Here is a 22,551-nt window from a genome sequence, read left to right on the forward strand (position 1 = left end):
CCTGTGACATGATCCATCCTAAAGCCCTATGGTCTAATTAGGAAAGGTGAATTATGCCAACCTGCACTGCTTCGTTTTTTTAAGTCAAATTTCATTGTGTAAAGCACCAAAAGTATTAATTATTCATTATTCAATACACACAAGAGTGATCCATATGCACAACAATAGGCAAATACACGAATGGTATTGTATAGTATATCAAATACAGTGGAAAAGCAACAGCGCAGTAGAATTGTGAATAATGTCAGTCCACCTATAGACAAAGTAAATAGGATGTAGTTTGTCATAAATAAAACGGCAATACAGTAAAATACCTCCACACTGCTTCTTTAGCTGAGCAATATCACCATTTCCTGATTTGGCCCAAAAAAAGTCACCTAGGTTACTGATCCACCTGAAAAAATAAGATTTTACTTACCGGTAAAATCTATTTATCGTAGTCCGTAGTCGATGCTGGGGACTCCGTAAGGACCATGGGGAATAGACAGGCTCCGCAGGAGACATGGGCACTTTAAGAAAGAATTTAGATTCTGGTGTGCTCTGGCTCCTCCCTCTATGTCCCTCCTCCAGACCTCAGTTAGAGAAACTGTGCCCGGAAGAGATGACAGTACAAGGAAAGGATTTTGGTAATCCAGGGCAAGATACATACCAGCCACACCAATCACACCGTATAACTTGTGATAAACTTACCCAGTCAACAGTAGGAACAACAACAGAGCATCAGGTCAACCCTAATGCAACTATAACATAACCCTTATTGCAGCAATAACTATATACAAGTATTGCAGAAGAAGTCCGCACTTGGGACGGGCGCCCAGCATCCACTACGGACAACGAGAAATAGATTTACCGGTAAGTAAAATCTTATTTTCTCTAACGTCCTAGTGGATGCTGGGGACTCCGTAAGGACCATGGGGATTATACCAAAGCTCCCAAACGGGCGGGAGAGTGCGGATGACTCTGCAGCATCGATTGAGCAAACACACGGTCCTCCTCAGCCAGGGTATCAAACTTATAGAACTTTGCAAAAGTGTTTGATCCTGACCAAGTAGCCGCTCGGCACAGCTGTAATGCCGAGACCCCTCGGGCAGCCGCCCAAGAAGAGCACACCTTCCTAGTGGAATGGGTCTTAACTGATTTTGGCAGCAGCAATCCAGCCGCATAATGAGCCTGCTGAATCGTGTTACAGATCCAGCGAGCAATAGTTTGCTTTGAAGCAGGAGCACCAAGCTTGTTGGAAGCATACAGGATAACAAAGACTCTGTTTTCCTGACCCTAGCCGTTCTGGCTACATAAACCTTCAAAGCCCTGACCACATCAAACAACTCGGAATCCTCCAAGTCAGTAGTAGCCACAGGCACCACAATAGGTTGGTTTATATGAAAAGATGAAACCAATTTCGGCAGGAATTGTGGACGGGTCCTCAATTCTGCTCTATCCGCATGGAAAACCAGATAGTGGCTTTTATGTGACAAAGCCGCCAATTCTGACACAGGCCTAGCCGAAGCCAAGGCTAGTAGCATGACCACGTGAGACCACCTTCCTCGCGAGATATTTCAATTCCACCGTTTTGAGTGGTTCAAACCAGTGTGATTTCAGGAAACTCAACACCACGTTAAGATCCCAAGGTGCCACTGGAGGCACAAAAGGGGGCTGAATATGCAGCACTCCCTTTACAAACGTCTGAACTTCAGGTAGAGAAGCCAGCTCTTTTTGAAAGAAAATGGATAGGGCCGAAATCTGGGCCTTAATGGAACCCAATTTTACGCCCAAAGTCACTCCTGACTGTAGGAAGTGAAGGAAACGGCCCAGCTGGAATTCCTCCGTAGGGGCATTCCTGGCCTCACACCAAGCAACATATTTTCGCCATATACGGTGATAATGTTGAGCTGTCACGTCCTTCCTAGCCATTATCAGCGTAGGAATAACCTCATCCGGAATGCCTTTCTCTGCTAGGATCCGCCGTTCAACCGCCATGCCGTCAAACGCAGCCGCGGTAAGTCTTGGAACAGACAGGGCCCCTGTTGCAACAAGTCCTGTCTTAGAGGAAGAGGCCACGGTCCTCTGTGAGCATATCTTGCAGATCTGGATACCAAGTCCTTCTTGGCCAATCCGGAACAATGAGTATTGTTCTCACTCCTCTTTTTCTTATGGGTATGAGAGGAAGAGGAGAAAATACATAGACCGACTGGAACACCCACGGTGTCACCAGTGCGTCCACAGCTATAGCCTGAGGGTCTCTTGACCTGGGGCAATACCTCTGTAGCTTTTTGTTGAGGCGGGATGCCATCATGTCCACCTGTGGCAGTTCCCACCGACTTGCAATCTGCGTGAAGACTTCTTGATGAAGTCCCCACTCTCCCGGGTGGAGGTCGTGCCTGCTGAGGAAGTCTGCTTCCCAGTTGTCCACTCCCGGGATGAACACTGCTGACAGTGCGCTTACGTGATTCTCCGCCCAGCGAAGAAATCTGGTGGCTTCTGACTGAATCAGAACCGGTTGGTCGCGAAGCAGGGTCTCCGCTTGACGTAGGGCGTTGTATACGGCCCCTAGTTCCAGGATGTTGATGTGAAGGCAAGGCTCCTGACGACCACAGACCTTGGAAATTTCTTCCCTGTGTGACTGCTCCCCACCCTCGGAAACTTGCATCCGTGGTCACCAGGACCCAGTCCTGAATGCCGAATCTGCGGCCCTCGAGAAGGTGAGCACTCTGCAGCCACCACAGGAGAGACACCCTGGCCCTGGGGGATAGGGTGATTAACCGATGCATCTGAAGATGTGATCCGGACCACTTGTCCAGTAAGTCCCATTGAAAGGTCCTCACATGGAACCTGCCGAAGGGAATGGCCTCGTATGATGGCACTGACACCTGTTTTGGTTTTAATAGGTTTTAATAGGTTCCTGACCAGTGTCATGAGCTCCTGAGCTCTCTCTATCGGGAGATAAACCCTTTTCTGGTCTGTGTCTACAATCATGCCTAGGAAAGGCAGACGAGCCGTAGGAACCAACTGCGACTTTGGAATATTTAGAATCCAGCCGTGTTGCCGTTACACTTACAGAGAAAGTGCTACGCTGATCAGCAACTGCTCTCTTGATCCCGCTTTTATGAGGAGATCGTCCAAGTATGGGATAATTGCGACCCCTTGCTTCCGCAGGAGTACCATAATTTCCGCCATTACCTTGGTAAATATTCTCGGTGCCGTGGAGAGACCAAACGGCAACGTCTGAAATTGGTAATGACAATCCTGTACCACAAATCTGAGGTACGCCTAATGAGGTGGATAAATGGGGACATGAAGGTATGCCTCCTTTATGTCCAGAGACACCATAAAATCCCCCCCTTCCAGGCTTGCGACGACCGCTCTCAGCGATTCCATCTTGAACTTGAACCTTTTCAGGCATATGTTCAGGGATTTTAAATTCAATATGGGTCTGACCGAACCGTCCCGTTTAAGGACTACAACATGGTCGAATAATAACCCCCTCCTTGTTGAAGGAGGGGAACCTTGACCACCACCTGTTGAAGATACAATTTGTGAATTGCAGTTAACACTATTTCCCTCTCGTGGGGGGAAGCGGCAGGGCCGTCGGTGAGGGGGCATCTCCTCGAAGTCCAGCTTGTATCCCTGAGACACCATATCTATTGCCCAGGGATCCAACAGGGAGTGAACTCACTTGTGGCTGAAATTACGAAGACGTGCACCCACCGGGCCTAGCTCCGCCTGTGGAGCCCCAGCGACATGCGGTGGATTTTGTAGAGGCCGGGGAGGACTTCTGTTCCTGGGAACTAGCTGTGTTGTGCAGCTTCTTTCCTCCGCCCCTGCCTCTGGCAAGAAAGGAAGCACCTCGGACTTTCTTGTTTCTTTGTGATCGAAAGGCTGCATTTGATAATGTCGTGCTTTCCTAGGCTGTGCAGGAATATAAGGCAAAAGATCAGAATTAACAGCTATAGCTGTGGAGACCAGGTCCGAGATCCCTTCTCCACACAATCCTCAGCCTTCCATATGCCTCTTAAGTCGGATCACCTGTCCATTGCATATTCTACAGGACACGTCAAGCAGAAATCGACATAGCGTTGACTCTAGAACCCAGTAGACTAATGTCTCTTTGGGCATGATTTATATATATATATATCTAAGACAGCATCTTTAATATATATATCTATATATATACATATATATATATATATATATACATACTAGGGTCTCAATCTCTGCTTATAAGGTACCTGTCCACGCTGCTACAGCGCTATAAACCCATGCCGACACAATCGCCGGTCTGAGTAGTGTACCAGAATGTGCATGCTATCTGCAGGATCCCTGAGGATAGCTGTTAAGTCAGGGCTACCTTTTTGGCAAACGTGACACCCTAGGGGAAGATTCCCATCGTATCCTGGCCCTAGTAGGGAAAGGATACTCCCTGAGAATTCTTTGTGGGAAACTGAAGTCTCTTGTCTGGAGATTCCCGCTCTTTTTCATCATGAGAGGAGGGAAATTTATCTGAAGACAATTCCCCCACAAGGCCCTTTGGAGAGACAGAGAGAGAGTATGCCAGCACACACCCCAGCGCTATTAACCCAGGAATAACACAGTAACTTAATGTTAACCCAGTAGCTGCTGTTTATATTGATTTTTGCGCCTAATTATGTGCCCCCCCCTCTCTTTTTACCCTCTTCTACCGTGTATCTGCAGGGGAGAGGCTGGGGAGCTTCCTCTCAGCGGTGCTGTGGAGAAAAAACATGGCGCTGGTGAGTGCTGAGGAAGAAGCCCCGCCCCCTCGACGGCGGGCTTCTGTCCCGCTTAAATATACACTTTCTTGGCGGGGGCTCATACATATATACAGTGCCCAACTGTATATATGTGTACTTTAGCCAAAAGAGGTCCATATGCTGCCCAGGGCGCCCCCCCCCCCCCCTGCGCCCTGCACCCTTACAGTGACCGGAGTATGTGAGGTGTGTGGGAGCAATGGCGCACAGCTGCAGTGCTGTGCGTTACCTCAGTGAAGACCGGAGTCTTCTGCCGCCGATTTCGAAGTCTTCTTGCTTCTCATGCTCACCCGGCTTCTGTCTTCTGGCTCTGCGAGGGGGACGGCGGCGCGGCTCTGGGATCGGACGACGAGGGTGAGATCCTGTGTACGATCCCTCTGGAGCTAATGGTGTCCAGTAGCCTAAGAAGCAGGACCTATCTTCAGAGAGTAGGGCTGCTTCTCTCCCCTCTGTCCCACGATGCAGGGAGTCTGTTGCCAGCAGAGCTCCCTGAAAATAAAAAACCTAGCAAAATACTTTCTCACAGCAAGCTCAGGAGAGCTCACTGAAAAGCACCCAGCTCGTCCGGGCACAGATTCAAACTAACTGAGGTCTGGAGGAGGGACATAGAGGGAGGAGCCAGAGCACACCAGAATCTAAATTCTTTCTTAAAGTGCCCATGTCTCCTGCGGAGCCCGTCTATTCCCCATGGTCCTTACGGAGTCCCCAGCATCCACTACGGACGTTAGAGAAAACACATGGTGGACACAGTTAAACGTCACTTTAAAGTCCAACTTACGATCACTTTAGATTTAGTTCTTATTCAATTTAACTTTTCATTGTCTAAAATACGGTATCCGGTCTCTAGGTCGAACACACTTAGATCGACAATGTCTAGGTTGACCACTATTGGTCTTCAGGGGTTCTAGGTCAACAGGGTCTCTATGTCGACATGTTCTAGGTCGACAGGTCAAAAGGTTGACATGACTTTCTCAATTTTTATCTTTTTTTTTTTTTTTTTTTTTCTTACTTAACAATCCACGTGGACTACGACTGGGAATAGTAACCTTGCCCAAAGCATGGCGAGCGGACACGGTGCATTAATTGGGGTTTCCAGTCACTGTACGGAGAAAACGACACCAAAAAAACAACAACTCATGTCGACCTAGAAACCCTGTCAACCTAGTTACTGTTGACCAATAGTGGTTGACCTAGACACTGTTGACCTAAGTGTAGTCGACCCTCCATACCACACCCCTAAAATACTGTTTAGCTTATCCACATTTCTTAATATTTTTTGCAAAGTTTAACACTTGTGAATGAGTGTAATGGTACCACAGCAACCTCTGCGCCAAGTGTGTAGATGCTGTGGCACAAGATTATTTTGGTAAAAAATTGGGCACCCCCCGCACCCGCCTTGTGACGCCACTGCCAGGTGTCTGAGCATTGGTCTATGGGTGCACACGGGCCCCCTGGTCCAGGGGAGGCCCACACTGCACACATAGTTTAATACATACATTTCCAGGGTCCAACGTTTGGGCGCTGCAGCCAAGGCAAAAATCACAGACAAAATGGCCACCGCGCATGCAGAGAAGTGAAACTGGTCTTTGGAACATGTTTCCGGAGACCTGCGCATTCACAATAGACTCCGGCTAATGCCGGAGACTACTGATCCGTGGAGAGGAGGGGGCCCACCCAGAGTCTGCACAGAGGCCCCCTTCTCGATAGGTTACCCAGAATATGAGCAACCTATTTTCATTTTAACATATGTTTGAGAACCAAGACCAGACATCTAATGCTGCCAGACACACTAGCCCCATTACTAGATTGCTAATCCAGTCCTGAAGACACAGCAAGCAATAGAGAGAAATTTGCCCAGATATGTTCATTTTAAAATAATTTGTTTTAAATTCAAAATAATGTCTCAGTGTGATAAGAATATTCTGTTATCTAACACGTGCATTGAGTTTACTAAGGCTTAACGCTTAAGGATTAATGCTATCGGGGTGATTCACTATGGATCGCTTAAGTGATCCTATGTGCAGTTTCTCAATGGTGGGGAAACTACACATGCGGAGCACCCGTTCTGAGCATGTGCAGAACGTGTCCTACCGTCTCTTCTCTAAAATGAAAACGCCTCTGCCTGATTGACAGGTGTAGGCATTCGTGGGGAGGGACGGGCAGCTGGCGTTTGGGAAAATGGGTGCGTGTCGCCCCGTTTTCCAGGAGTGGCAAGGCCAAGGACAAGGACTGCATCGCAAGACGCAGTTACATTTGTTCCCGCAAGCTGCACTGCGACGTCAAGGCGCTTGCCATCACAGATGAACATCACGACCAATGGTTGCGATGTTCATTTGATATGCGATCGCATCGGAATTGCAGGGAGAAGGTGGTATGCACCTCCTCCTGCATTTGCATTGCTAAGGACTGCTGCGAGCAGCTTTGCATATGCAATTCTTAATGAACCAGGCCCTCAGTGTAAATACAATGAGTAGGGAACCAAGTTTAAAATACAGCAAATAAAAAAAAAAATTGCCAGGCTGTTATCAATATTTGCAATGCACTTACTAATGTAATTCTTTATAAAATTATTTTTAACAAGATCGTTACATAATGCATATGGTATTATTTAAAACAAAAAATATAACCTCACTGTAAAAGCAAAAAAAATATATATATTTTTTTGTCATTTCAGAAGAGAGGCGGCAACATATGACTATGAGCACGATATTCAGATATAGCAGTTGTTACCTGTGGATCGTGCCCACACATGAGTGGCAGCTGCAGGATACCATGGCAGCTGCAGGATACCATAGCAGCATAGAGAACCCATCATCTATGAGACTGTATGCTTTCTTCACATGGCCACAAGCTTTGCACACAGTTGTGTAATCGGGTTCTTGTTGGATGTATGAACCACGGTCTGACCTGAATAACAGCAATCAACGTGCGAAACAAAGTGAACCTCAGCTGTAAACACATATTTACTTGAGCCAAAAGTAAACTTCTTATATATTGTACTTGAAATAAAATGAATAGAGAAAATAAAATGTCTGTGTCTTTCTTTTATAAGAGCTCAGGCTAGTTCTTTTCGATTTACAAATATTGTTACAATCCTCATGGGCGTAGCATAGGTGCAGGGGATGCGACTGCTATGGGGCCTGAGTTGTCTCTGGGGCCCGAGCCTTCCCCTGCACCTACTGTAGTTCCTGAGTGAGCCCCGGCGCAGGCTTCTTTTACCTTTAGGTGTGCTGCTGCACTGTTATTTACATTCTCTTATCAGCACCATCCCCTCTCATCATCAGGTTTGCCCTCACACATTAACTATGTAAAGAAAGCTAAATTAAAACAAGTACACACAGATTAAATTAGCAGTAAATACGGGTTGGGTACAGGATCCCGGCGTTCGAAATCCTGACGGTCAAAATACCGACGCAGGAATCATGACCGTCAGAATGCCGTCAGGGGGGCGAGCAGAACGAAGCCCATTGCGGGCTCGCTATGCTAGCCGCGCTGCAGGCTCAGTGGCTCGCTTCCCTCCCACAGGTTCTATTCCCACTCTATGGGTGTCGTGGACACGCAGGAGTGGGAATAGCTGTGGCGGCGCAGCCGGCAATCTGGCGGTCGGGATTCCGGTGTCTGTATTTTGACCGTCGGGATTCCGACCACCGGGATTCCAACTACATCCCGTAAATAATGGACATGAATATTGCTTGAGACCTGTAATTCTACTTTAAAGCATGAGTGACAGCTCTGCCAGCAAGGAGGATATGCAGCAACTGTTACAGAATTGTGCATATGATAACATAAGGTCTCAGAACCACCTGGATGCAGACAGGGTGTAGGATGAACATTATATACTCACAGGTATACACCTGCAGTCAGTACTGACACTGCATCTCCACAGTCACACTGCACTGAGGGGATAATTCAGAGTTGATCGCAGCAGCAAAATTGTTAGCAGTTGGGCAAAACCATGGGGGTCATTCCTAGTTGATCGCTCGCTAGCAACTTTTTGCTGTGCAGCGATCAGATAGTCGCCGCCTATGGGGGAGTGTATTTTCGCTTTGCAAGTGTGAGAACGCTTTTGCAGCCGAGCGGTACAAAAAAGTTTTTAGCAGTTTCTGAGTAGCTCTGGACTTACTCAACCGCTGCAATCACTTCAGTCTTTTTGTCCCGGAATTGACGTCAGACACCCGCCCTGCAAACGCTTGGACACACCTGCGTTTTCCCAAACACTCCCAGATAACGGTCAGTTGACACCCATAAATGCCCTCTATCTGTCAATCACATTGCGATCGACTGTGCAAATGTATTCTTCGTAAAATCCATCGCCCAGCACCGATCCTCTTTGTACCCGTACGACGTGCCTGCGCATTGCGGTGCATACGCATGCGCAGTTTTGCAGAGTTTTAACCTGACCGCAGCACTGCAAAAAGTTGCAAGCGAGCGATTAACTCAGAATGACCCCCCATGTGCGTTGCAGGGGGGGCAGATATAACATGTGCAGAGAGAGTTAGATTTGGGTGGGGTGTGTTCACTCTGAAATCTATATTGCAGTGTAAAAATGAAGCAGCCAGTATTTACCCTGCACAGAAACAATATACCCCACCCAAATCTAACTCTCTCTGCACATGTTATATCTGCCCCCCCTGCAGTGCACATGGTTTTGCCCATCTGCTAACAAATTTGCTGGTATGATCAACTCTGAATTAGGGGCTCATTCCGAGTTGATCGCAAGTAGCAGCTTTTTGCTGCACATGCGATCAACTAGACGCCACCTATGGGGGTGGGTTTTTTTGCATAACAAGGCAGCGATCGCTTGTGCAGTCCTGCTATGCAAAAAAAGTTTTGTGTAGAAGTAGACCAGGGTATGAGTTACTTACCCTGTGCGATCGATCCAGCGATGCAGGTCACGGAAATGATGTCAGACATCCGCCCTCCAAACGCCTGGACACGCCTGCGTTCGCCGAACCACTCCTGGAAAATGGTAAGTTGACGCCCAAGAACGCCTTCCTCCTGTCAATCTTCTTGCGGTCGCTGTTGCGCAATGCGGCCGCCGCACATGCGCAGAACCGACCCTTTCACACCGCTGCGAAAAGCAGCAGTGTGCGAATGGGTCGGAATGACCCCCTAGGCCCTGAGTCCACAGGGACAATAAGCACCAGGACCGTAAGTACATCCTCTCCTCTCTCCCCAGGAACTGCCTGCCACCTTCTCTCTTCCAGCCCAGCAGCTGCCCTAGGAATTAGGGGACATCACTCAGTCAGGGAGGCTAAGCATCTAAACGCGAAGGACAGCAATGCTCATTAGACCGACGCTGCCGATAATTAATGTCTAGCTGCAGCCAGTGTAGATGAGGCAGGGTGCTATGCATGTACAAATAAACACCCATTTTGCTGTGATAACTGCAAATATTAAGGATCCCCCAAATGTATGATATCAGATATACAGCAGCCACAGCCCCCAGACCTGTCATATTTGCCTTTGCAGTCCAATATTATAACACCAATAATTACCAGGAGTAGGGGCAGCTACACTTGCAATGCCTCAAAATTGAACACACAACCATTGTATGTTCCACAGCTAATATTCCTGCTTGCCAAACCCTCCACTTTTCATGTGATGTTTGGCCAGTGGGTACTATCTTTACATTAAGGATACTTTTGGGTGTGTAGGCACACTGGGGAATCTGTGGGTACAGGGGTCACAAACAGGGGGGCGGTAGGAGGGTACAGGGGGTCACACACTGGGGGTGCTTGGGGGTAGGTGGGTACTGGAGGTCACACATATGGGAAGGCAGAAGTGGGGTACAGGGGGTCACACACCAGAGGGGGTAGGGGGTTACAGGGGTTCACACACAAGGAGATAGGGGGTTACAGATCTCCCTGGGCACTCACCGCTCTGTGCTCCAATCCACATCAGGGTGAGCTACACCACAATGTAATGATGTAATGCCCCCCACAGTATGCCACACTGTAGTACCCACACATTATACCACATTGTAATGCCCACACATTATGCTACACTGTATTGGCCACACCGTATACCACACTGCAGTGCCCACACATTATGCCACACTGCAGTGCCAACACATTATACCACACTGTAATGTCGACCACAGTATGCCACACTGCAATGCCCACACATGTCACCTTGTAGTCATCACACGTTATACCACACTGTAATGCCCATACAGCACGCAATACTTCAGCACCCCCACCCTACACATTATACCACACTGTAATACCCACAGGGTATGCCATAATGCAGCACCCCCACACATGTCACGTTTAGCTTGAGTAGGGGATCTGACGACTGATAATTGAATGAGGGAGCAGCTATCGGCAAAGGAAGGAAACAAGGTGGCTGAATGTAGTTCTTACTCATGGATTGAAGACTTAGGCCCGAAGATGTAGAGGGGTAGGCAATGAGGACAATGAACGAGAAGGATACACTGAAGAAAGATTACTTCAGCTTTACTGAGACCTCAATCATACACAACGACTAGGAGATAAGTCTGAGTGAATTCTGAAAGACAAAATGTTCGTGACTTGTAAACGATGCTGAAGAATACTGAAGAAGTGACTTGTGATTTGTAAACCATGCTGAAGAACACTGAATGAAGAGATGACTTGTGATTTGTAAATGATGCTGAAGAACACTGAATGAAGAGATGGCTTGTGATTTGTAAACGATGCTGAAGAACACTGAATGAAGAGATTGTTGGCATTAGAGTGTTTTACCCACGCAGTCAGGATCACCTCTGAGCTATGATTGAATCAGTAGGCACACACCAGAAAGCTCTTTGTGGTATAACTTGTTTATATAATGAAACTGGAACCGATCATAATACAAACTGGTAGTCAGAACAAGACAACTGTATGTGAGCAGCAGTCACTGCATGCTCCATCTCTCTCCTTCATGTCATCTTCAGAACACAGGAACAAACAAGTGTGAGACATACATCACAGACTGTAAAACACATAACACATATATGACAGCTCCATCTGCTGTCCCTCCTGTGTAATTACACATCAGAGTCTCACTCTATTGCAGTTTCTCAACAGAGATGACTTGAAGAATGATGTTGATGAGAGGATCGCTGTGAACACCATCAGCAAAAGGAGACCCTCTACCAGATACAAGACCCAGCGGTTAAACTGCAAGAGCAGGTGGATTGGGAGCAAAGGACTGCAATAACAGAACTGACCACTGGGCGGCCACAAGAGAACCAGGATACCAGAGGTTAACCTGGGAGCACAGTGCTTGAGCACCTTACAGCAGCAAGTAACTTGAAGCACTGGCACCATGATTAAGCATCAACCCCTTTTTATAAGTGAAGACTGCACTGTTTTGGCTGGATGCGAACTGGGATACCTATTGGCTTGGCTTGGTCTTCATCATGGCGGCTCCCTGCAGAGAGGACAAATGTGGAACCAGCACACAGCCACTTCCTCAGGCCTCAGCCTCCCAGATGCCGCACTCCAGCAACAGAATACTTTGAAACAGACACCTCCGCACCCCAGGACCCAGACTCCAGCCTCCAGACACCCTTCAGCCGCACCGGAGAACCTAACTGCCGCAGCTCCTATCCGCCACAGCCACACCAGCCAGCTAACAGGAAGGCCGCAGGGACCAGAACCGGAGGTAAGACTCCGGATGCTGACAACACACACATTATGCCTGACTGCAATGCCCAGCGAAAGCACTGAGCGAAAAAATACATACACTTGAACATTTAACCTGTAGCGGAGATACACCTAGCAGCCAGTGCCCTGAGAGCCCCCGGGGTAATGGGGTAATTAGCAGAGTGAGCCCCCCACAGTGCACTGACAGCTCCCCAGTGGTAATGGGGTAAGTAGAGCGGCAGTCTGGGATCAAGGAGAGAGGGGGGTAATCTCACCTGTATGGTGGATGCCCGCACACCCGCGCTGGGCTCTTCAGATGTCAGGCCATGTGCGCTGCTGGAGGCCAACAGGGAATGAGGGTGACCCACCTTCTGTGCCCAGTCTGCTGTGATCCCCCAGTGTCTCCCTGGTCTGGGAAGCTGTGGAAACCCCTGTGCAAGGAAAGCAGTCTCCCCAATGCAGGAGGTGGCATGGCTGAGGCTGGCATGAAGCACACTGAGCTGCTTGGGGATCACACATGCTGCTCACTGTAATCGTGCTCCCGTCACTCTTCCAGCAGCTCTGACAGCCTAAATGGCGGTGGCAGCAGCGACAGAGGCATCCTCGGGACTCATTCCATGCCCAGCGTCTGCCTATCTGGGGTAGGGGGGCAGGGCCTAATGGGAGCGCAGGGAACAATTCGGATGGGGAGATGCAGGAATTATTGGATGAGAGACAAGTCTGAGGATTCCTACTGGCGCAGTGAGAGACAGCGCGTCATATGGGACCCGCTCATTTTTTTTAAATTGGGTTCCCCACCTACTATAGCGCATAAAAAAACCCTCTATAGCGCGTATTTTGCGATCACTGAATGCCCAAACACACATTAAGGCACACTGCAGAAATCTTACATTATTCTAAATTCTAGTGCCTCCACATTACAGTATTCAGTACTCACTCCTGTGTGTACACACAGCAGGAAGCCACAGCATCAGTCAGCAGCCAGCAGAGCAGTCAGTCACATAGCCTCAGGGTTATGTCTAAAACCAAGTTGGAGAAGGAGCCTCTGACGTCACCATGGGGAGGAGCCACGTCGCCAGGGGGAGGAATCATGACCGAACAGGGTAGCTGAAATGTACCCTCGCGGGCTCGCTTCACTCGCCACCGGGTTACTAGAGGGAGTATTTGGTGGCGTGTTTAGTAGAAGAACTATCCCGCTGGCCTAGCTCCTACCCCTGATGTCAGAGGTCCTTTCTTCAACTTGATTCTTACAACTACCTATCTAGGGGGAGGAGCTAGGCCAGCGGGATAGTTCTACTATCCACGCCACCAACTACTCCCTTTTGTATCTACTCCCTTTAGTAACCCAGTGAGTCACTCTCATGAGGCTGCTGTTGATATCCACGAGTCAGAGGAGCATGTGATGGGCTCCTTCAATCAGAGCTCAGCACATGCTCCTCTGACTCCTCAGTACAGTCTAATGGGAGTTATTACCCAGTAGCGCACTGCCCCAGCCGGACCCCATTACAAGCCTGCAGCTCTCACCCGATCATTTCTACTGGGGGACAGTGACAGGATGCAGGGAGAGCTGTGGGCCCTGGAGTTAATCCGGGCCCCATAGCAGCCACACTCACGGTAGTAATGCCACTGGGTAGGTGTAAGTACAGCTGTTGCTGATAATGAATGTTGCTCTCCCATACGAGAAACTGGTGCTGTGCATTCGCAGAGATGTCTACACAATGGGACGTGCAGTCAGGGGAGGCAGTGCCTCCCCTGCCATATTCAGATCTGATGATAAGAATACATCAAAAAAGATATTTATAACACAGATTCTGTGTTATAACTAACTTCTTTGTATTACTCTACTAATTTTTTCTGTAAAAAATGTAGCCATATGTGGATGGCTGGGAGGCAGCGAGAGCGCTGCCTCCCACTTTCAATATTAAACTGTATGAAGCGGGGGGCGGGGCCACGGCCGCGGGCTGGAAAAGGCCATTGCAATTAACGAGTGAATGAGGCACTGTTCTATCTGCCTCAATGACAGGGCTGCAGGGACGGTTCAAGAGGGGGTGTAACACACTGCTGTCTGATCCTCCCTGATTGGACTGACTGGTTTTCATTGCTCATGCTCAGTCCTCGGCTTCCTGACTGACCAGCCCCTGTGCATCCGTCCATACATGACTCCACTGGTGGTGGGTTTCGGCTGGCAGCTCCTCTTGGACCATTACGGCGTTGTCCTACTAATGCAGTGTAGTGTACTCCGGGGCTCCCTGAGGGACAAGCTGTCCAGGTCCCGATCCCGACTGCACTGTTTCACAACCTTGATTAGACAGGCCACCTAGTGCTGCTGGTGGCCCCCTGCAGGTTCATAGAACAGATGCTAGGAGCGGTGACAGCATGCAGTGATGGGTAAGGCATACCTCCCAACATTCGTGATAGGTGAGGAGAGACATTTGAGCGACGAAGATGCAACGGATTTTCAAAAGGGGTGTGGTCTACGAAAGGGGGTGTGGCTTCGTGGGGGGGGGGGCGCGATCGCGAGCCACGCCCCCATTTTCATCACTGAGGGGTCATGCCCAGCGCTCTGTGAGCTGCTGGCATGCCCTTCTCCCCTCTGCCTTCAGTGAATAGACTCCAGAGGTGGATTTACCGCTAGGCAACCTAAGCAGTAGGTCCCAAGGTGCCCGTAAATACTTCCCGCGGTGATCCGCTGCTCACTCGGAGTCTCTCAGCTCCATCTTCCTGCTGATTCCAGGCTGCTCGCTCCCCACCGATGGTCACCTCACAGCGGGGGGCATAGAGAGAGAGCGCCGCCGCTGATTGATAGGGAGGATGCCTCCCTCCCCTTGGACACGTACCCGGGCCGCTGACAGACCAGTTGAAAGCATGCCCCGGCAGACTGTCTGCGCAGTGACTGTAGTGTGACAGCTGCCGGGTGCCTGCTCGGAGGCGGAGCAGGTAGCTGTCACACTACAAACACTGCGCAGACAGTCTGCCGGGGCATGCTTTCAACTGGTCTGTCAGCGGCCCGGAAACGGGTCCGAGTGGGGGGGCATCCTCCCTATCAATCAGCAGTGGTGCACTATCTCTTTGTCCCCCGCTGTGAGATGTATGCCGCTCTACTCGTCACTGTGGCGTGAGAGGAGAGGAGGTGCGCTGTCCTCACACTGGGCCCACAGTCAGCCATTCATCAACCATAATGAGTGCGGCTGACTAATTGTAGTATGCCGCTGCCGGCCTTAACAAGTAGATAGTGGCCTAGCCTGAAGAGAGAAGTTTGGCCCCTCCCCACCCCTCCTCTCAAATCCACATCACTGTGATTGTGAGCGCTTTTGGTGTGTGGCAAGGCCGCTCCTGATTGGCTGCCGGTCTGCGGCAGATTTGAAAAAGTGGCGGTCATAGGAACCGCATCAAAGACGCCAACCACAGCCTCCTCTGCTGCACCGCTGCCGCCCTCTGCCTCCTCCTCCGCTGCTGCACCACCAACACCCTCAGCCTCCTCACCGCCACCCTCAGTCTCCTCTGCACCTCCGCCAACTCCCACAGCCTCCTCCGCATCATCTCTAACGCCCCGCTCCGACCTCTTCTTCCTCATCCACCGCATCGCAGACCACAGCCTCCTCCGCACCTCCGTGCTCAATAGGTAACTTTACCCTGCTGCCTTTCTCTCTCCGTAGTCCCTACTGTTTGCTCTTGCTGTCCCTCTCTCTGTCACTCTCCATGTCCCTATGTCCCTGCTGTCACTCTCCCTGAATTTTGGCTCATACCGTGTGGTATAATGTGCATTTTGGCTCATACCGTGTGCTATAATGTGAATTTCTGCTCATTCTGTGTGCTTTAATGTGACTTTTCGGCTTATACTGTGTGCTATAATGTGAATTTCGGCTCATACTGTGTGCTATAATGTGAATTTCGGCTCATGCCATGTGCTATAATGTGAATTTCGGCTCATGCCATGTGATATAATGTGAATTTCGGCTCATACCGTGTGGCATAATGTGAATTTCGGCTCATACCGTGTGGTATAATGTGAATTTAGGCTCATACCGTGTGCTATAATTTGAATTTTGGCTCATACCGTGTGCTATAATGTGAATTTCGGCTCATGCCATGTGCTATAATGTGAATTTTGGCTCATACCGTGTTGCATAATGTGATTTTTGGCTCATACCGTGTGGTATAATGTGAATTTCGGCTCATACTGTGTGGTATAATGTGAATTTTGGCTCATACTGTGTGGTATAATGTGAATTTCTGCTCATACTGTGTGGTATAATGTGAATTTTGGCTCATACCGTGTGCTATAATGTGAATTTCGGCTCATACTGTGTGCTATAATGTGAATTTTGGCTCATACTGTGTGGTATAATGTGAAAGGGGCACCAGTACTAGATAGTATAAGAGGTCATACTATTGTGATGCATAATGTGTATAAGGGCGCCCAAACAGGACTTTTTCGCAATCGCGCTAATGACTTTAGTCGGGTTTAGTTACTTTATGTGTGATAACGGGGGACAATTGAATATCACCCCGTGATCTCCCGCCAATTTAAACTGGAGGACGGGTGCAATATATCAATTAAATATCGTCCTTATTGTCCTGTCTCTGACTTTATTACCCCACAGCCACAGCCCCCTTCAGTCTCTCCACCTGTCTCTATCTCTGCCCCTCTCCCTTTGTGATTGCTCTGTCTTTGTACTGTTTTTGACACCCTCTATATTACGCCTCTCTCTGCCCCTATTCCTCTCACTATGTGACCCCACTTTCATTGTCCGGTCTCTAACACTATCCCCCAGATGCCCCCTCCTTCTCTGTCTCTTTCTTTCGCTCATCGCATCATAATTTCCGCATCCACACTGGCCAGTGCCTCCCCAGCCCTTGACCTCACCGCACGTCACTGCTACACGTTAGGATGTGCTTATAGTTACGTTTACAATGCATTCACATTCGGAATTTGTCTGCATTCTGAACTATTTGCGACCCATGCCTGTAATCCGGAGTTTGATGAAATTATATATTCCTCAGTTCAGACTGATTAATGGCGTGTCAAGACAGCCGTGAAAAGGATATTGTATTAAAAGGGGGTTCAATATATAATAAGGTCAATAGCTGGGGAGCACTGGTTAGTATCAGAGCCAGATTTACACACACACACATATATGAACCCGATGGTTCATGAGGCATTATACAAAGATGCAGCAGTATATACATTGTTACCCTACATATACAGTCTATCATAATGCCTCTGAAACTGGCAATGCATGCATCCATGTTGGGAATTGTAGTTCTTCCATAGCAGCTAAAGAGCCCCAGCCAAAAGGTTAATCTATTTACCTACTTTGGTGTATATGCCCTGACTGCTATCACTATACAGACTATTATGCATGTTGTATATGACAAGAACTACTGAATGGGCTGCTCAGTATAGTGTTAGAGTAATGTGCTCTCTCTCTGTGCCAATGGCGACTAGTACACTACCCATTCACCATGAATAGACATCCTACAGGTGCACAGCCAGATCAACAGTGTTTCACTCAATGCTTTGCCGCACATCCGATACTTTAGTCAATCCCCGATGAACAGCTTGATGACATTCTCCAGTTCAGCTATGTTATGTCACCCCTAGCATGCACAGTGAGGAGGCCCTCAGAGCAGGGTACTGGAAAGGAAGACAAAGCCCGACAAACCCCAAGAATTGCTATGGTGCCACTCCAGTAGAATACAGTCTGGCTAGTATGTGATATAATAATAATAATGATTACATTTTATTTTACATAGCTCATTTATACCTTGTTATTTGAAATGAGGAATCAATGTCTCTGTCATCTTAATAAACATGCATTATAAATGGCCACAACATTAATATGATATTAATGATTTGAGAATTTTAATCTGACCAGTGATATTTTAATATAATACGTTACTTTACATGGTATGTGGTCAGCATACCGCTCATCAGGATCCCGGCAGTCACAATACCAACGCCGGGATCCCGACTATGGCACCATACTGCCAGTGGTATACCGGCGAGGTAGGTGATTCCACCTCTGTGGGTGTCTACGACACCCATAGAGGGAGAATAGAATGCACGCCACTGAGCCCTCACACCACACCAGAAGAGGCCAGTGAAGGGCACAGGAATCCTGGCCAGCAGAGCTGTTACCATGTCCCATAACTGCCTGCAACAGAGCTGGAGGCGGAAGAGCAGGCGCACACTCACGTCGCACAGTCACTGTGTGTGAGAGGCTATTGTCACTCTGATGCAGCGGCCACATCGCCTACAGCTTGCTGCCCTACTTGGACAAGACGGCTGGCATCCCTGCTGGGCACGAAGTGGCATATACTTAGGGACCCTCTGATTCTTGGGGCCCTGTACAGGTGTCCCCTTTGACCCCCCCCCCCCCCTGTCGCCGGCCCTGCCCACAGCCTAACCCTAACTGTCCCCTCCAGTAGCCTAAACCCTAGCCTCCGCCTCCCCCACAGCTTAACCGTAACCCTCCCCTTAGTACTTACCCCCTAACCCCTGTGCTTACTTTCCAATGGGATTCTGGTTGTCGGGATGCCACAGTCAGTATTCTGACTGCCAGGATACTGACTGTATCCCATACCATGATAGTGAATCACTATGGCGTGTTCCCTATTTATTATCATGCTAAACAGAACTGAGCATATCCTAGCTTTAGTATACTGCAGTTTCATGGTCAGAATATCACAAGCAGTCTGACACTGCTGACACTGACCTTAAGGTACTATAACATATCCACTTCACATGGTCCATCTTAATACAGCACACACAGTACTCTGCAAAAGGGGATTTCTCTTGGATTCTCAAGTGTTAGTAATATGCAAATGCCAGCATGAGTATTACCCTTGTATACTTCTGTGCGACGGGCTGAGCAAACCCTGCAACGCCCACTTTGCATATCTGAGCAATGCCCAACTGCGCTGGGCAATCCCATAACTCCACCATTGACGCACCATTGATCGCAACATCAACTCTTCAAGCATTCCCTGCCTGGTACAGAGCCTCCTTTGTAATGTTCTCAAAATATTATCACAGTGGCTGCAGTGCTGCGAAAGAGATCTCAGCTGCCTGCGAAAAAACACGCCCATGACACACCCATAACATGCCCATGACACCTCCTCTTGTTGCGATCACTTCTGGTCACCTCCTAGTCTCTACCCTGTAAAGCCCATGGGGCCTTATTCAGGTTTGTTAGCAAACCAAAAAAGCAAAACCATGTGCACTGCAGGTGGGGCAGATATAACCTGTGCAAAGAGAGTTAGATTTGGTTGGGGTGTGTTCAAATGAAATATAAATTGCACTGTAAAAATAAAGCAGCCGGTTTTTACCCTGCACATAAACAATATAACCCACCCAAATCTAAACCTCTCTGCACATGTTACATCTGCCCCACCTGCAGTGCACATGGTTTTTCCCATTAGTATGCTTTTCTGGTTTGCCAACAAACCCGAATAACTCCCATGGTTCATAGATCCATGTAAACGTATATGCCGTCACACACCCAGGTTTGCCCCTGTGCAGTAAGAGTTTCCTAGATTTGAAGCAAATAATCACTCAACTGCCAAACATCAGCACTGTGTCTGCCTCTGGATCATGGGGGTCATTCCGAGTTGTTCGCTCTGTAATTTTTTTCGCATCGCAGCGATTTTCCGCTTAGTGCGCATGCGCAATGTTCGCACTGCGACTGCGCCAAGTAAATTTGCTATGCAGTTAGGTATTTTACTCACGGCTTTTTCTTCGTTCAGGCGATCAGAGTGTGATTGACAGGAAGTGGGTGTTTCTGGGCGGAAACAGGCCGTTTTATGGGCGTGTGGGAAAAAACGCTACCGTTTCTGGGAAAAACGCGGGAGTGGCCGGAGAAACGGAGGAGTGTCTGGGCGAACGCTGGGTGTGTTTGTGACGTCAAACCAGGAACGACAAGCACTGAACTGATCGCAGATGCCGAGTAAGGTTGAAGTTACTCAGAAACTGCTAAGAGGTGTGTAATCGCAATATTGCAAAACTTTCGTTCGCAATTTTACTATGCTAAGATTCACTCCCAGTAGGCGGCGGCTTAGCGTGTGTAAAGCTGCTAAAAGCAGCTTGCAAGCGAACAACTCGGAATGACCCCCCATGCCCTAAGAGAGAAGGAGCTAGCTGAAATGGATCATGTTGAAATACAAGAGACAAATGCATTACATTCTGAAGGTAACCCTGGTATCAACCACTAACAAATATTACACTGCTGGACAATTTCATAGCAATTTATTATACCTACTATAGAGCTTTATAGACTTGTGGTATATTTAATCATAGCAAACAATACAAGAGAACACCTAGAGATTTACTGAGCGGACACCTTTATTACAGAGTCTTTGAAAGTTAAGGTTAGGTTTAAAAGAACGTTAATGCACACCTATGGTTATCACCACGTCCTGGGTTACAGTATCTATGCCTGTGTGTATCAGGCTACAAAACCCTAAGGAAACAGTTCCCCTGACTACACATTCATCTTAGCAGAATAAGACATGAGAGGGAGGGTTCCTTTTATTCATCACATGTATATGAGATTCTAGGACATTGCTTTACAGAACAAGAAGAAACTGTACTGGTAATTAATAGATCTATTTAAAGACAAAGTTTTGACATAACCAGTAACCAGTAGCAGATCTTGCCACGGGCAAGCAGGACTTTTTGCCCGGAGGGCGCCGTACCATGGCAAGATCCGCTACTGTGCCCCCCGCTGCCGCTGTGTCCCCCGCTGTGAAGGGAACTAGACGCTACCCGTCTAGTTTCCCTTCGTGGAGAGGACCTTTGCTGTGCGGTGCGCGATGACGTCATCGCGCACCGCACAGCATTGTGGGACTGGCACAGGCGCTAGGGGTCATAATTGACCTCTAGTGTCTATGCTGTACTATGGGAGAGACGTCATGACGTCTCTCCCATAGATCTGAGGAGAGGAGCGGCGCCGGCGGAGGTCTGCAGCGGTCGGGAATCAGGAGCGGGGATAGTAAGTATTCATTTATTTATTTCTTTTTCAGCAGCGCTACTCTACAGGGGGCACAAATGGGGGCGTAACTAACCACGCCCCGTAGGAAGCCACACCCCTATTTTTTGCCAGGGGCGCCGCAAGGGCTAGAACCGGCCCTGCGCAGTACCTGCATACTGTACTTGTTGTCGGGGAGATGTACTAAACTTTGGAGAGAGATAAAATGGACAGAGATAAAGTACCAGCCAATCAGCTCCTAACTGGGATGTCACAGACCTGCGTTACTGCCAGGAACCTCATTAGCTAGTAACGCAGGTCTGTGATATCTCTGACACATATTTACTTTATAGGTGACATTTATAAAATGTAAACCTCTTACTAATAGGGACTGTACACACAGTGGCGTAACTACTGCCCCGCAGTCCTCGCGGTGGCTTGGGGGCGAGGGGCTGCGGGGGCGCCACTGACTTTGCACAGATTGACATGCGGACGAGCGTCCGCATGTCAATCTGCGGTCTCCTTCCCTCCGCTGCTGTAAGGAGGGACACGAAGCGCACATCGCGCGCCTCTCCTGTGTCCCTCCCTGGCTCTCCCCCGGCCTGTCTAATAAAGGAAGTGCCGTTCGTGAGCTCTGATTGGCTCACGAACCGGCACTTCCTTTATTAGACCGGCAGGAGAGCCAGGAGGGACACAGGAGAGGCGCGCTATTCGCTCCGTGTCCCTCCAACACAAAGGAGCGGGGGGTGGGAGCAGGCACTGTGGGGGAATATCTGGCACTGGGGGCATATACCTGGCACTGTGGGGGAAGATCTAGCACTGGGGGCATATACCTGGCACTGTGGGGGAAGATCTGGCACTGGGGGCATATACCTGGCACTGTGGGGGAAGATCTGGCACTGGGGGCATATACCTGGCACTGGGGGCATATACCTGGCACTGTGGGGGAATATTTGGCACTGGGGGGAGCAGGCACTGAGGGGGCATATGTGGCACTGTGGGGGAAGATCTGGCACTGGGGGCATATACCTGGCACTGTGGGGGAAGATCTGGCACTGGGGGCATATACCTGGCACTGTGGGGGAAGATCTGGCACTGGGGGCATATACCTGGCACTGTGGGGGAAGATCTGGCACTGGGGGCATATACCTGGCACTGTGGGGGAAGATCTGGCACTGTGGGGGAAGATCTGGCACTGGGGGCATATAC

General features: G+C 49.0%; 1 protein-coding gene and 1 long non-coding RNA gene across 2 annotated transcripts in view; one reads left to right on the forward strand and one right to left on the reverse strand.

The window, feature by feature from the left end:
* NPVF (neuropeptide VF precursor) overlaps positions 1-7,778 on the forward strand; it is a 44,148-nt gene extending 36,370 nt beyond the window's left edge. Inside the window, exon 3 of the mRNA XM_063922010.1 lies at positions 7,438-7,778. Within this exon, the coding sequence (XP_063778080.1) occupies positions 7,438-7,483 (46 nt within the window). The 3' untranslated portion in view covers positions 7,484-7,778. The remainder of the gene's footprint in view (positions 1-7,437) is intronic.
* The window catches only part of LOC134927501 (uncharacterized), a 149,875-nt gene that overhangs the window by 36,381 nt on the left and 90,943 nt on the right, over positions 1-22,551 (reverse strand). The window lies entirely within an intron of this gene.

This window comes from Pseudophryne corroboree, chromosome 5 (assembly GCF_028390025.1).
Source record: "Pseudophryne corroboree isolate aPseCor3 chromosome 5, aPseCor3.hap2, whole genome shotgun sequence".
Lineage (NCBI taxonomy): Eukaryota > Metazoa > Chordata > Amphibia > Anura > Myobatrachidae > Pseudophryne > Pseudophryne corroboree.